The sequence below is a fragment of the Chionomys nivalis genome, chromosome 10 (genome assembly GCF_950005125.1).
Source record: "Chionomys nivalis chromosome 10, mChiNiv1.1, whole genome shotgun sequence".
NCBI lineage: Eukaryota > Metazoa > Chordata > Mammalia > Rodentia > Cricetidae > Chionomys > Chionomys nivalis.
In genome coordinates this window covers 41,606,542-41,621,323 of record NC_080095.1, presented here as the reverse complement: position 1 = coordinate 41,621,323, position 14,782 = coordinate 41,606,542, and the positions used below count along the sequence as shown (strand labels likewise).

The following is a 14,782-nucleotide window of genomic DNA, read 5'->3' as shown; positions in this document are numbered from 1 at the left end:
TCTGCATCTGGCAACTTGCCAGGAAGAAGCAGATGAAGGAGGATGGAGGCTGAGAAGGGTAAGGTAGGGCATGTGCCCTGCTCTGCTCTGCTCTGGTCCCAATGGGCCACACATAATCCTGATGTCATCATATTCTCTCCTGCTCAACCCTTCAGAGTGGAGCCCACACCCTACAGGGCCTCACACATACCATTTGGTCAGAAGGACCGTGGGCTGCCAGGCCGCTCGGTGGACATTTGGAGCTCCACACACCGTGCCAGCATCCCGTTCTCTCTGCAGCACCATCCGGAGGTGGAGGAAAGCCCACATCCAATTCCCCAGGAGGGGCGCATCCACAATAAACCAAGACTGGGGCCAACACCCAGGAGAGATGTTGCTCAGCCCTGTACTCTCAGGGCAGCCTTGCTCAGCCCTAAGGACCTCTTTAAATAGCTAGGTGTTCTTTAAGAACCAACACTGGCCCCCGGGATTCAAAATAAGAGAAGTTCAAGATTATCCCTGCGCTGTGTGCAGCTGTAGCTGTGTAAGGGGCAAGGAGTCCTCTGGCCAGGCCAAGGCTCCCACACTGGGGTGGTCCTCCAAGGCTGGATTCCAGATGAGCCAGTGGCCCCCAGGAGCCCTGGGATCCAGTTCCAACTCTTTTGTACACCCACTACATATCCTTAGACAAACCCCACTGTGAAAATACGGAAGCTAGGCCAGAGTCCCTCTAAGTCCTCACCGTTCTAGCTCCTCGTGGTTCTGTTTGCTCTGGGCCTTGAAAGGTCTAGGTGCCCCCTCAGCCATGATAGAAAAATGATCTATGTCCCTAGCCACAACACCCACCCAGAGCCTGCCGACTCCCGTCTCCCCACCTCCCCGGCGAGGTCAGCAGCTGCATTCCTGTGATATCATCTGTTCTTTCAAACCACCCATGACGCTTATTTTAAACTTAATTCTCTGGATAGGATCACAGAGCTGGGGGAGTGGTAGGTTGTAACATCCTGACATTTTTTTGTGTGGTGATCTTCTGCTTTTTGCTGTTTTGTTTTCTTTTGTGTAGTTGTTTTGTTTTGTTTTTGCAACAAGGTCTCGTGTAACATAGGCTGGCCTTGAACTCACTATGTAGCCAAGGCTAGCCTTGGACTCCATGTTTTCTTGAATTCACCTCTCAAGTACTAGGATCACAGGTACATACACCATCACACCCAGCTAACACCCTGACTTTTTACAGACACCAGTCTCAAGGCCTGGCGCTGCCTTTTATCTTCTGAGTCCAGACCCAGGATCTGCTGCCCAGCAAAGCCCGGTGATAACCCAAGGGCTGCTGTTGGCTTATTCTAGGAATTTATTAGACGTGAATGTGGCCCCAGTTAATAACAGGAAGAAGAGATAGATGCTGCAAGTCTTTCGTTTCCAGAACACTACGTAACTTGCTCCTGAGCACCCGGAAGAGAAGTACAGAAAAACCACAAACCAAACCGTGAAGTTTCCTGTCCTCCTGAGAACCATGGCAACAGAATGCTAGCAATTTGCTACGTGACCTCCCTGGGGCAAGTGACTTCACCCAAGCCTCAGTTTTCTTGTCTGTAAAATGGAGGTGAGAAGTTTGTAGACCACAGAGACAGAGTGAGATCTGTGTTGGCCCAAGATCACAAAGGACAGAGTGTGGGGCCTGGCCCATAGCGAGGGATCTGGAACACGGGTCATTTTTGCCAGTTCATTCCATTTTACAAACTGATTCCATAGACCTGACAACTCCAATACCTAGTGCCCAGAACACAGCCAAGGAGTCCCCTGGGGTGCTAAGTGCCTTTGTCAGTTTGTACAAAGAAAATAAATATTTATTGACAATATCCATGAAGCAGGCAATAGGCTAATGTCTTTACACATTCTCTTATTGAGCCTTCCTAGAAACTCTAGCATGTATATCCGTATTATCACTTGACAAATAAATCAAGGTTCAAAGACGCTTTGGGATGTGCCCAAGGTCATGGCTAGGAAATGACGCGGCAGGGGCTCAGATCCTCTTGATTTTAAGACCATCTTCTCTCAACCATTGTGCCTTATAAGGCGGTGTTTGAAGCTAGTGAGGTTCATGCTAGCATGTTTTTAATTAGCTTAAAAAGTAAAATATAATTCAATTATGGAAAAGTAATTGAAATAATAAATACAATGGTCAACATGTCTGGAGAAAGTAAACAGGGAAAAGTCAAGGATGGGAGCCCGTTACCATGGTGGCAGCTCCTACTCACTTGGAGGCCTGTGGGTGTTTCCCTCCGGAGACCTCTGTCCACCTGCTAGACCTGGACGACAACCTGACAGATTCAGCACCGGGAGCAGAGCAGACTTATTAATGAATCATAAGCCACCTTGTGGGACTACTATCACCTTTAGGGAAACCAAAGTCCACTGCTTTTGTTAAGACTTCCTGCCTGGATAGTGGAGAGGGTGCCTGAACTGGCCATCTCCTGTAATCAAAGTGGTTGCCACCGTAATTGTCATCAGAGAGCCTTCGTCCAGAGACGAATGGAAACAAATGCAGAGACCCACAGTCAGGCACTGGGAAAGACCCAGGAGTCCTGTTGAAGAGAGGGAGGAAGGATTGTAGACTCAGGGTGTCAAGACCATCACAAGGGAACCCACAGAAACAACTAACCTGGCTCATAGGAGTTCAGACTCCGGACCAATGGCTATGGAGCCCACATAGGACCAACCTAGGCCTTCTACATATGGGTAACGGTTCTGTAGCTTGGTCTATTTATGGTTCTCCTGACAATGGGATTGGGGCATGTCCCTAACATTTGAACTGGCTTTCAGGAACCTATTCCTCATGCTGGGTTGCCTCAGCCAGCCTCAATACAAAGGGAGGCGCTTAGTCCTTCCTCAACTTGATATTCCATGCCTTGTTAGCATCCATGGGAGGCCTGCCCCTTTCTGAACAGAAGCAGCAGAGGGGTGAATGGGGAGGGCTGCGGTGGGGGGGGGGCTGTGGAATGGAACAGAAGAAGAGGAGGGAAGGGAAACTGTGGTCAGGATGTGAAATAAATGAAAACATTTAACTAATAAAGAGTGAAAAGGAAGACTTCCTGCCTGGGCCTCCTGACGCTTCCCCAGCTTTCAAGGCCGAGTTTCATCACTCTGCAAATGTCCTTCCTTCCCCTTTCAGAATGTTCCAGTTAAGCCTCCCTTTGGGTCTGATACCGGAACCCAAGATGCCAGGAGTCATCAGTACCTCTCTCTCTACTCTTAAAACCCTTCATGCTCTCTGCCACAGCCAGGTTCTGTGGGGTTTCCTCATTCTCTTCTCCCTTTCCCGTGTGTGTGTGTGTGTGTGTGTGTGTGTGTGTGTATGCGCGCGCGCACGGAAACCTTTATCATCATGACCTCTCTCCACACCGGCACATAAGCTTTTCTATCCCTGGAGACAGGAATCTGTTCATCCTGTGCTTGTTTAAATCTGACTGGCCTCGGGATATGTACTCTGACCACACCCCATCACACAAGTAATACTCCTCTGGCCCCTAGAGCATCTAGTGTCTGCTCAACTAAATCCTCCCTTGTACGACAAGCCTAGTCTCCCCAGGTATACTAAGAAAGAGGGGATTAAGGTGGGAGAAGAAATATTTCTTCAACCATATCGTGTGCAAACCCTTCTCTATATATGTCGTTACAGTCAGATGCCCTTTCCACTGCACACCAAGGACACGACACCCAAAACAAGCCATCTTCTCCAAGTCCTAGACAGCAAGTGGCAGAGCCTCAGCATGGCTTCAAACATCTCATTCCAGTCAGGGTAGTGTCCTTCCCCAGCTCTCTCACGTGGCACAGGCCACACACACACACACACACACACACAGACTAGCACCAGGCCCTTTGACCTCACAGTTCTGCTTTGAGGAAATAATAAAGCATTATACAAAGACTGGGTCCATTATCGTGAATGGAGGAAGAGCACGTAGGAACCCACCCCTCCCTATGGAGCGATACTAAAGGGGAAAGCATTTTCTTTAGCGGTATAGCCCTAGAAGGCGCCCATACTTTTGTAATGACTCCTTACCAGAGGCCAGGTAGGCACCTAATTAAACTTATTGGGTCAGCAAACATAAATAAAAATGAGGAAATGATACAGAAGAAGAAGAGAACTTAGTTGAAAGAAAATGGATTCGTGGCAGTGAGAAGGGGGTCAAGAGAAGGTAACAGGAGATGGGACACCTTCAAAATACATTCTATTCCCTTGTGAAAAGCGCCATAATAAAACCATTATTGTGTATAGCTAGTATCTGCTAAGACAAAACTGTGTGACGGAAAAGCTGCAATGTTGCTAATAGTGAACACATTCCAAACCACGCATTTAACAAGTTGACTACTGACCGCACACACCAGAACCATCATAAGCTGTGGCATGTCCTTATTGTGGAATACTATGTTGCCCTAGGATCGCTGCCACAGAAACCCATCTGTTGACACGGACAGATATCATTCACTTGTACTGGTGAGAGGAAGACTATTGGTAAGGAACAAATCACAAATCACAGCCTTCGGGGACTAAGGTGACAGCGGCTTCCCCTTCCCCTTCCTGATTTCCCTGCACAGATACTATTTCCATAGGAAAAAGGTTACTTGCAGAAGTGAAAAGAACCACTTAGCACCATGGATAAAAAGGTTCCTGCGGCTAAGAAGGCAATTCCAGAGGGCACAGGGGGCTACGGCAGCATGCTCAGAGGAGCAGATGGGAGGACATCTGAGGGCAGGGAGACCAGGGTCAAGCAGCAGGGCAGAAGAAACAGCACAGCGGCAGGCAAGGTGGTGGGTAGGCATCAAAGAGAAACTTCCTCATCCTGCCTCTGGCCAGCCCTGCAGGGACACTGGCACCTATGTCCAGGACACAAGGGTATTTGCATATTTAAACAGGCCCGTCTTTGTGAGGACAAATGCATTCTATCTCCAGTGATCAATCCCTCCCACAGACCCTGCTCCACAAATCAAGTTTCTGGGGCACCGAGCCTCCTCTGCCACCCCCTCACACACACATCCAAGGATCTGCAAGATAACAGCCAGAGACAACTGAGTGATGGCCAGCCATTGCAGAAGGGCAGCAAGCCTGAAGGCCAAGTTATTGGCTTTTTTTTTTCCCACGGTTTAAAGCACATAACACATGAGCCTCAGAGAATGCAGGCCTTCCTGCCCTCTCAAGGAAACTTTAATAAGACAGAAATAGTCGTCTGAATCTCCCTGCTACCCACAGGGTTAAATGAAACCACAGTGATCTGAAGGGAGCTGAGAGAATAGAAGATTTCCCGGGACCCCTATGGTTGCCCCCCCCCCCCAGTCACCCATCCCACAGCTCCCTGATGTCCCACAATACACTCCTCCCTTCTGTTCCTGAGACATCTGGTCTGGGCAGATAGCCTCATTAGGAAGCTACTGTGTGGGAGGAGAGGAGGCCACAGTGCAGGGTGCTGATCAGGGAGGCCCAAAGCTCTGAGAGCCCACAAGGAGGAAATGCGACCGTCACTTACAGAACTGAACGGAGACCCACTTCACCCTAGCCCCTTCTCCCTCTAGAATAAACACAGTGGAAAACAGATGTTCGGAACAGGCAGAGACCCCAGGTCTTACTCTGACATGGTTGCACCCCATTACGGTTTGAATGGGAAAGGCTCCCTCCACCCAGCCCTGACTCACAGAACACTTGGTCCCCAAGCTGGTGACACTGTTTGGGGGTAAATGTGGACCCTTTACAACAAAGTGGGTCACTGAGGCAGCAGATCTAGTAAGTTGCAGCTTGGCACTATGTCCACCCATGGCGCCACCCACAGTGTGTTCCCCGATCTGCTATAACGTGAGCAAGCAGACTCCTGTGCCTGCTGCCACAGCCTTGAAACAACATGAACTCTATCACGCTCTGCCTGCCATGATGAACCGACTATACGCTTCCAAAGCAGGAGCCAAAGAAAATCCTTGTAAGGAGATGGATACCTCTCGCTGGGTCTCTAAGAGAGATCACCCTGTGGCATGGACATTAGAGAGTCGCAGGCCAAATTCACAGGGACCAAGATCTCACTAACAGAATTGGTGCTGAACGGACCTTCTTTCTTGTCAACACCAGGTGGGACCTTCTTTCTTGTCAACACCAGGTGTGACCCAGAGGTGAGTCACACTCAGATGTGTCACTAACATCCACTAATGTTCTAGTGTGGTGTGATTTTAATAGATTTACATTTAAAAGCCTAGGAATCATGTACTCTATTCAATTACAATTATTACCTGACTGATGCATGTTTATTAACTAATTTCTAAAACATTTTCCCCCTCAGCGTTTGAGAGAACTCCCTGATAGGAGGTCGCTCTTAAACAGACCTAGACTAAACCAGACCTAGACTGTGCCGTTTCTAGAGCTTAAGGAAGTAGGGTCCGTGTCTTGGGGTTACTGTTGATCAGTTGTGTGACCTGGGGAAAGTCCCTTCACCTCTCTGAGCCTTCAGTTTCTTCACAGAAAAGTGAAGCCAGCTGTCTCTGTGGCTCAAGCTTACTGGGGGGGAGGGGCGGGGGGGGTTACGGGAGAGTCTTTACAAAACTTCAGGCACACTTCCCTGCAAGCTATAGGCACACACTAACAAGAAACTGAAGAAAGTTCCCTGTGTCCAGCAAGAACACAGGGGACTTTCTTGTTCCTCCCAGACCGCCTCCCATGTGCAGACTGAATGTTCTGTGTCACCACCATCTCCTTCTCTGTCACGTTCCTTGAACAAAGAAACTGTAAAAGTAAGTCTCTCCTTGGGAGTCTGCCCTGATGGACAAGGACGCTACAGAGCGATTCAGAACTGGAAGCCCTTAGGACAAGGCTGAGCAACTCAGAACACATCCCAGGAGCCCGCACCCAAGGACTCTCTTCACATCTGTCCCCACTTAACACCCAGGCGAGAGCATGTGATAATGGCATAGCAGGGCTTTATGTGACCAAGTAAATGAAAATCAGGGGCAGGAGTGCTGTGTGTTAGACTGGATGGCCGAGCTTTGTCATTGCTGAAAGAACGACCAAGGAAAGGGTTGAAAGAAGTCAGCTAAAGCAGCAAGGCAAGCCAGGGTCCAGCTGCCTAGAAAATCAGATGGCCTGGCAGATAGAAGCTATATGAAATAAGGGTCTGAGTCCTGATTCCACCACCCATGTAAAACACTGTGGCAGGATGGGCACCCATAACCCCAGCACTATACAGAGCTGCAATTGGGAGGATGGCTGGGGCCTGCTGGCTACCAGGCTAGCTCCAGGCTCAGTGAGAAACAGACCCGGCTGGGAAGGAGCGAAGCAGAGCATCTGATATCTTCTCTGATAGCCACATGTGCATGCAGCCATGCTCATAAGTGCACATATAACACATACATACACACACACACACACACACGGGGGGGGGGGGGGCGGGGAGATCCAGGCAGCGAACGTTAAAAGGACTGGATGTTCAAAGTCCTCAGGTTGGAATGAGGAGAACCAGCCATCCTCAAACATCAGCATGCTTATGAATCCCCTGAGAAGTGCAGGACCATGTGGGCTCCAGGCTGACTCCTGAGATTCCGGTAGAGCAAGTCTGCCCTGAGAGCCTGGAATCTGCATGTTCATGAAGTGTCTAGGTTAGTTCTGCACAGGTGATCCAGACCCACAAACACCAGCAGACTCTCCTACAAAGCCCATCTCTGTTGCTTTGTTTTGAAAGGGATGAACACCTTTCCCGAAACAAAAGGCAGATAGTGGAGAAGCGGAACTTTAAGCCTTCAACTCGGTAAAATTTCAAAATAATTAATAGAGATTGGTTAGTTGCTAGAACATGAAGGATTCATGAGCGTACCATAGATTGGGTGAAAAAAATAAATTACACTTAGATGATTTAGTATTTCTGAGATGAAATAAATCTAATGGCTGAGTGAAAGGCAAAAAGTAAACCTCTATCATCTGAAGTTATCCGCTATGATAATATCTCAGCCACCCATTATGTGGAGGAATGGCCCACCAACATCAAAAGGCATCGATTACATTCAAGAACACATACTAGGGGGCTAGAGAGATGGCTCAGTGGTTAAGAGCACTGTCTGCTCTTCCAGAGGTCCTGAGTTCAATTCCAAGCAACCACATGGTGGCTCCAAACCATCTGTAATGAGATCTGGCGCCCTCCTCTGGCGTGTGGGTATACATGGAGGCAGAAAGTTGGATACATAATAAATAAATAAATCTTTGGGGAAAAAAAACGAACAAAAAGCTACGGAGAAACCCTGTCTTGAAGAAAAAAAAAAAAAAAAACATACTAGGAAGGGGCACAACCGCATCTGAAAAGAAATGGCTATTACCAACCCACATAAATCCAGAGAGAGGTGTTTGTGGTCCAAGGTGACCTAATATTTTCATAAATAACTCCAAAGATGGAGTGGGAATTATGCAAATCAAACCACAGACGATACAAAAATGGCAGGGACCGCAAAGTCTGTGGAGAATGGAATTTAACTAGTGGGCAATGTCTTTAAATTTGCCTTTATTGAATCTTGTATATTGAAGTCACACGTTATTGTATCTGCTTATTGAGATTCGATGGGGCCAAACGCTGAGTGATTTATGGGAAGAAGGATAATCAAATGCCTCAGGAGAAAGAGTCTACACCTGGAGACCAGACCCAGTGCTGGACAAATAGGAAGTGACGGGAAGTGGTTCGGCGTGCACAGAGCACTTGGGTGTTCTCTGAAAATGGGGGTCATTCCAAGAACTGGTGGATAAATCAAACAAGGAAATATCTATCCTTTGAGCTACTTGGCCTTGTGCCGCTTCCGGCAGAAGTGTTTCCAGACGGGAGTTCAGAGCAGGATGATGGCACTGGGATTATGGAGTAAGACAGACCCAAGTTCATCCAAGAACACAGAGGATGCAAGACCAAAATGCTGAGCATGACGACTTGTTGGGGAAGGAGACACAAAAGACAAGGGGATGTGGCAGACAGAGCAGTTCCAGCTCTCATTAAGGACACACACAGCTGGAATGGTGGAGAAAGGGCGCCTAGTGGGTAGCGCCATCCCATAGGACGCTGAAGGAGGGCGACCAGACACCTCTCTAGTTAGGATGCATTAGAGATGATTAAAAGCGTTTCTTGTCCAACTCAGGGGTGAGGGGGTGGGCTCAGTGACCTCTCCAAAGGTCACTTCTACCCCTAGGGATCACCTGTCTGAAGGGCACCAGATAAAAATAAAGTCCATTAATCACCAAGCTGTCACACAATGTCCTGAGAGAGCCAGAATGAAGAAGGGCAAACGGCAACGGACCTTGCTTTGCAAAGGGGGGCGGGGAGGCAGTACGTATGTGGGCAGAGTCAAGGAAGCAGCTGCGGAGACTTCCGGAAAGCTGGTGCCATCCTGTGATGAGTCCTTCCAAGTCTTTCTTCAGGGGAAACAGGGGGAGGAAGTGACCCTATAGGGAGGGGAGCAGAAAACAGCCAAGGACACCAAGGGGCCCTAAACAAAGCTGGGGGGATTGCAGGAGAGCATCTGCTAACAGCACAGACCAGGAGCCAGGAGGAAGGAGGATGATACAAAGGCTCTGAGCAGAAGAGGAGGGCCAGGAGCCAGGCCAAGAGGAGAGCCAGGAGCTGTCCTTGGAATGCCACAAAAATTCTAGAAAGAGGGCCAGTGAGTCGGCTTAGCTGTTAAGTGTATTTGCCACCATGCCTGGTGACCTAGGTTTAATCCCTGGAACCCACAGGGGGAAGGAGAGAACCAATTCATTGTCCCCTGACCTCCACACAAGCCATTGCATGTGCGCATCCCAGCCACAGACATACAATCTATCACCCATCAATGCAATAAGACCTTTTTCTGAAGTTGCAGAAATAGAGTAAAAAGTTAATCCCACTATCTATAACAGCAGAAAAATCACATAATGGGAAACATAGCTTTTTAAAAGAGAAACGGAGTAGTTATGTCTCAGCTTCAAAGCAGCTGCTGGCACTGTTATTGGGGTGCCGTACACAGCTGGAAATCCTACCCTCTGCCCAGTCCCCCAAGGACCAGCAAGCTTGGGCTGTTCACATATCAGAACCCAAGTAAATGCCATTCGGAAGTGAGGCCCAGACCGAAGCAGGAGCTTCCTGCCAAAAGCCACCAGACCCCAGGCACTGATCCCCTCTCTTCCTGGAACACAGTTGCTTAGGATGGCGACACGACCTGCAGACATCTCGGGAATGCCATCTGCGTGGGGTGATAAGCAGCCAAATGAACGCCATGGAGTTTGAGTTCTGGCAAAATGTTATCCCACCAGACGTCATCTCCACACGGTACAGAATATCTTGAAATCAAGAGGCCAGTGAGGGGATCGGGGGAAGGTACCACCCCATGTGCCCTTTATGTACTATCCCCTGGCTTTCTTTGTCCTCGCAGAGCTGCAGGATCTGACAAGATGGAGAGGCACCCAGAGGGACCACCATGTCAGGCCCTGCCTTGTCTAGCTTCCTGCTGTTCTCAGAGCAGCCTGGTCCCAGTGGCCAAGCTCTGGGTTTCAATAGCAGATGAGAAGGGAAAGGAAGGTCCCCAGGCATGTGCTATTGATGGCTAGTCTTGCCATAGAGTGAGCAGAAATGCCCAATGGAGTGATAGTCAACAGGGCACGGCTGTGGAACCTACCCTGGCATGTGAGGAAAAAGAAAGCTACCGCCTTCTTGGTGACCACAGTCCCTCCTTGTCCCCCTCCCTTGGCCTCTAACCTCAGACTCTAACCCGGAAGCCAGGCAACCACTCTTCCAGTGATATTTCTGAATCAGGAGAGGAAGGGTGGAGACGAATCGAGGGCCATTCAAGCCACCGTCATACAAAGATTCCTAACCAGTGCTGCCTAGGACAGGAGAGAAGGAGAGAGAAATGGAATTAGAGGTAAAACAAATGGAAAGTGACGGGAGCCAGTCACCTTTGCCGGAGAGTTTAGGGAGACATTTCTGTTTGTGATTCTGAACTGGAGAAACATGTGGAGGATGAGTCTTGAAAGAGACAGAGAACGTGGGAGAACGTAGGCGGAAAGCCAGAAAGGAGACCTAGTATCCTGGAGGACAGTCAGAGAGGATGGAGTCCCCTGCCAGACTGTCCACGGTGCCCAGAGCCCCGTCACAGCAGAGACAACAGGAGGGAATGTGGCCACACAGAGCTGGAAGCAGAAAAGCCTGGTGCGGCCCAGAGCTGCCAAGGCAGCATAGGAAGACTGGCTGACGCAGCACACAAGATACTCACTGTCACACACGTAGGGTTTGTCATGGTCTTCCTGAGAAGCAGCATCATGCCTCCTCCTGCCGCCTGCAGAGCCACGAGCCTGAGGAGACATTGAGCATGAGACACTTGTTACCACAGCCACTCAGCTCATGGGCATACACTCTTGAGGGCCCGTGTGAACCACCTGCATCACAGCCCCTGTTCCCATGCCAACCCTGCTTTACAAGCAAGACAACGGAGACCCAGGGGATCGGGTAACTTGTCCCAAATCACTCAGCTACTCACCCGGGTCGTCCTATTATTTACATAATAACTCCAAGAAGGAGGTTTATAATAGTGGTCCTCTTGTATAGGGGAAGGGGCTGAGACAACAGAGAAGTGGAGTAACTTCCCCAGGGCCATTCATCTGCCAAATGCAGAGCCAGAATAGAAACAGGACGTGTGACTGAAAGGAGATGGCCTGGCCCGACTATGAAAATCCTCAGCTAGCGGCATTATTCTGGTGGGGGTGCGGGGGTGGGGAGCAAACTGGACTATGTAGGGAAAACATGGGGTTACATCTTTAAAGGTTTTACTTGTCCTGAGCACCCTTCTTCCCACCCCTCTTGGTTTCTGGGTTACCATGAGGGAAACTATTTTGTGCAGCCATATACTCTTGCCATCGTGAGGGTCTGACTCCCCGCAGACCCACAGCAATGGAGAAAGCCAACCACGGCTGACCCCTCTGAAGCCGTGAGCCAAACTAAAACCCCACTCTCTCCAGGGCTTTCCCACAGCAAGTCTAACTGATGCAGTCCCATATCTGTCAAATACCGGGATTTCTAGTTTTCCACCACACAGCGCCTCTCTACTTCACTGACAGTGTAGAAGACGCCACGCTGCTTGCTGTACACACTGGTCACCTGATGAGCACCCTGGGGGTGGGGGACGGGGAGTAGAACTACGGTGTCCCCCCAGGTTCCTGGGCCCACACTGCCTCCTCCATCGTGTTTGACCTTCACAGTAGAGCTGGGCTGCAGGCAGAGCTCCTGTACAAGGTCGGACTAAGACCTTAACCTTCAAGGTCAATTAGAGCTGGATTCCTGATACCTACCAGAGCCCTGTGTCTCCCTGGGTGGGCCATGTGACCAGGGGGGACTGGGATAAGAAACAAGACTTCAGGGTAACAGAGACGAGCCTGAAAGGCTGCCAACAGCTCTGCATCCCAAACAGCGGCTACCAGAAAACAGCAAGGCTTATTTATAAGCTACCATAAGCCCCATGCCGGCCTTCCTGCCGCACCTTAGCCTCCTCCGGGTCAGGCGTTGCTAATGGGTAGCAGTAAACTCCCAGCCATGGAAAGGGCTAGCTGCAGTCTTCGGGGACAGAGAAGATCAGCAGGAGAGGAACACGACAGGGCAGAGGTCTGGAGGGCCAGCCCAGAATCTGCTCTAGGGAAGTGGGCCCGAGGATTCACAGTGGAAAGGCCTGGGATGGATTCCCCTACACATACACACCCACAAATGTAAGTCTTCACATCTTTCTGGGAACTTCCCTGTAGACAGGCCCACTCTCCAGGCCTGTGGCACTCGTTCTCAAAATACACAGACCTCACAATCAACTCCACCTGCCACACTATCACTTTTGTCTTCTCAGCTTGTCTTTTTGGAAAAGGAAAAAAAAAATGAAATTCCACCTCCCTCCTCCTCGCTACCTCCCTAGCCCAAGCCCTGCTATGGATCGTCAGAAGTAGTTACCCTCCTCCTTTCCCTCCTCCTCCTCTTCCTCCCCATGCCCTCTTTATGCAGAACTAAGCCCCGGAGGAGCTGCAAACTCTGGCCGTCACCCTGAGGCACTGTGTCTAGGATGCTAAAGGTGGTCACCTTAGGGCCCTGGCCCTCCCCGCACCTCCTCAGTGAGGCCAGAGACAGCTTGACATGCACAGCCGGCGGCCCTGTCACAGCCCCCTGGAGCAGGTAAAACTAAGTCAGGCAGAATGACGAGGCCACAGCAAACGCCAGAAGGGGCTCTACAAGACTGGCCCTGTGTCAAGGCAGGAGAGGAAGGGAGAACAGGAGCACCTGGGGCTTCTGAGGGAGGCAGCCGAGGGAAAGAAGGGTGCTGCTGGGAGCCCCATGCTCCCATGCTCCACAGGCACTGGTCTTGCCCAACAGAGATAAGGGCCATAGGGTATCTGAGGCGATGCATGTGGGTTCTCCTAAGGCAATGGAATTCTTCATCTCCTGGAAGACGCAAGCTCATCAATTCAGAATCCTATGGGTCCTGCTCAAATGCCACTTCAAGAAGCCCTCCCCAGCCCACTGGTGCCCACTTGCTTCATTCTTTCTTCACTTCTGTTTTTTGTCTGGTCACAGCATTGTCGTTATCCAGCACTACATGGACATGTGTTAGCTCATTCGTTGATTTTTTTTTTATCTGTCCCACGAGAGGTAGAGTCCTGTGTGGGCCACCACTATTCCTGGAACCAAGTACATTCCTTAAACAGCTGCCAGGTCATTGCAGCAATCCATCAGTCCACTGTTGAGTTGACCATTTTTCTTCTTCTCCCTCATCTGTATCCCAGAGCCCAAAGGACATCAGCTGATCCTGAACTCCCCAGGAAAGCTCCCGGCTGGGGCTCTACCTCCCCACTGCCCAGCCTAACCCATCCTGCATGACCACCTGCCCAAAAGGAATGAGAAGTGGGAGCATGAGGTCTTCCATTGCCAGCTGTGACACATATACATGGCCAATGGCAGCCTACCACCAACCCAACAGTCTCACCCCAGCCTCACGCTGTGTCTACATCTTTGTTTTCATGGTTTCTTTTATGGTCACCTCTACCATGCCATCCACCACCAACCTATATTTCAGCCTGGCCAGCGTCCCACTCCTCCCAAAACCCTCTTGCCGCACTGCAGAGTAAGCCAGCTTTGTCTTGAAGTCTGATGGGCCTAGACTTCAATCCCAGCTGTATTTGTCAGATGTTCGTTACTGTAACAAAAAGCCTGAGGTAAGGACTTTGGTAAGAAAAAGAGGTTTATTTTGGTTCATCGATCTGGAGGTGCAACTTGTTGGGGACTCATCTCGTGATACCCTTCTTGCTACCAAAATCCATAGGTGAAACAGGGAGACCGCATGTGTTTCTCTTTCACCCCTTCTCCCTCTTCTTATTGACCCCCAGGAACCAATCAGGAAGCTTGACCCTGTCCTTACCTAATAATCCTAGTCATTTTCCAAAGGCTTCTTCTAAATGCTACAGCCATCCAATCTCTGGCTTCTCCACATCTCCCGAAGGACTTTAAATGTCAGCACACGAAGTCTCCCGGACACGCAAGCCATATCCAAACAACAGATAGCACCAGCTGTGTGTCATAGAACGAGCTACCCCTCTGAGCCTTAGCTTACTTATAAAATGGGCAACCGCAGGCCAGATGTGTTGGTACATATCTGTTACCTCAGCACTCAGGAGACGAGGCAGAAGGAATACTGCAGGTTTAAACCAACCTGGTCTACACAGAAAGTTCCAAGGCTACTTACAAAGACTCTGTCTCCTCAATCAATACATATATAAGGAAGTGGATAAATAAATGGA

General features: G+C 49.8%; 1 protein-coding gene across 3 annotated transcripts in view; it reads right to left on the bottom strand.

Moving 5' to 3' along the window:
• Window positions 1–14,782, bottom strand: part of Dpf3 (double PHD fingers 3) — a 268,414-nt gene that overhangs the window by 88,723 nt on the left and 164,909 nt on the right. For all 3 annotated transcript variants that reach the window (XR_009057826.1, XM_057782334.1, XM_057782335.1), the window contains exon 6: window positions 11,230–11,308. Coding sequence is in view for 2 of the 3 variants with exons in the window: in XM_057782334.1 (XP_057638317.1) it covers window positions 11,230–11,308 (79 nt within the window). In the remaining variant the exon portion in view is untranslated. The remainder of the gene's footprint in view (window positions 1–11,229; window positions 11,309–14,782) is intronic.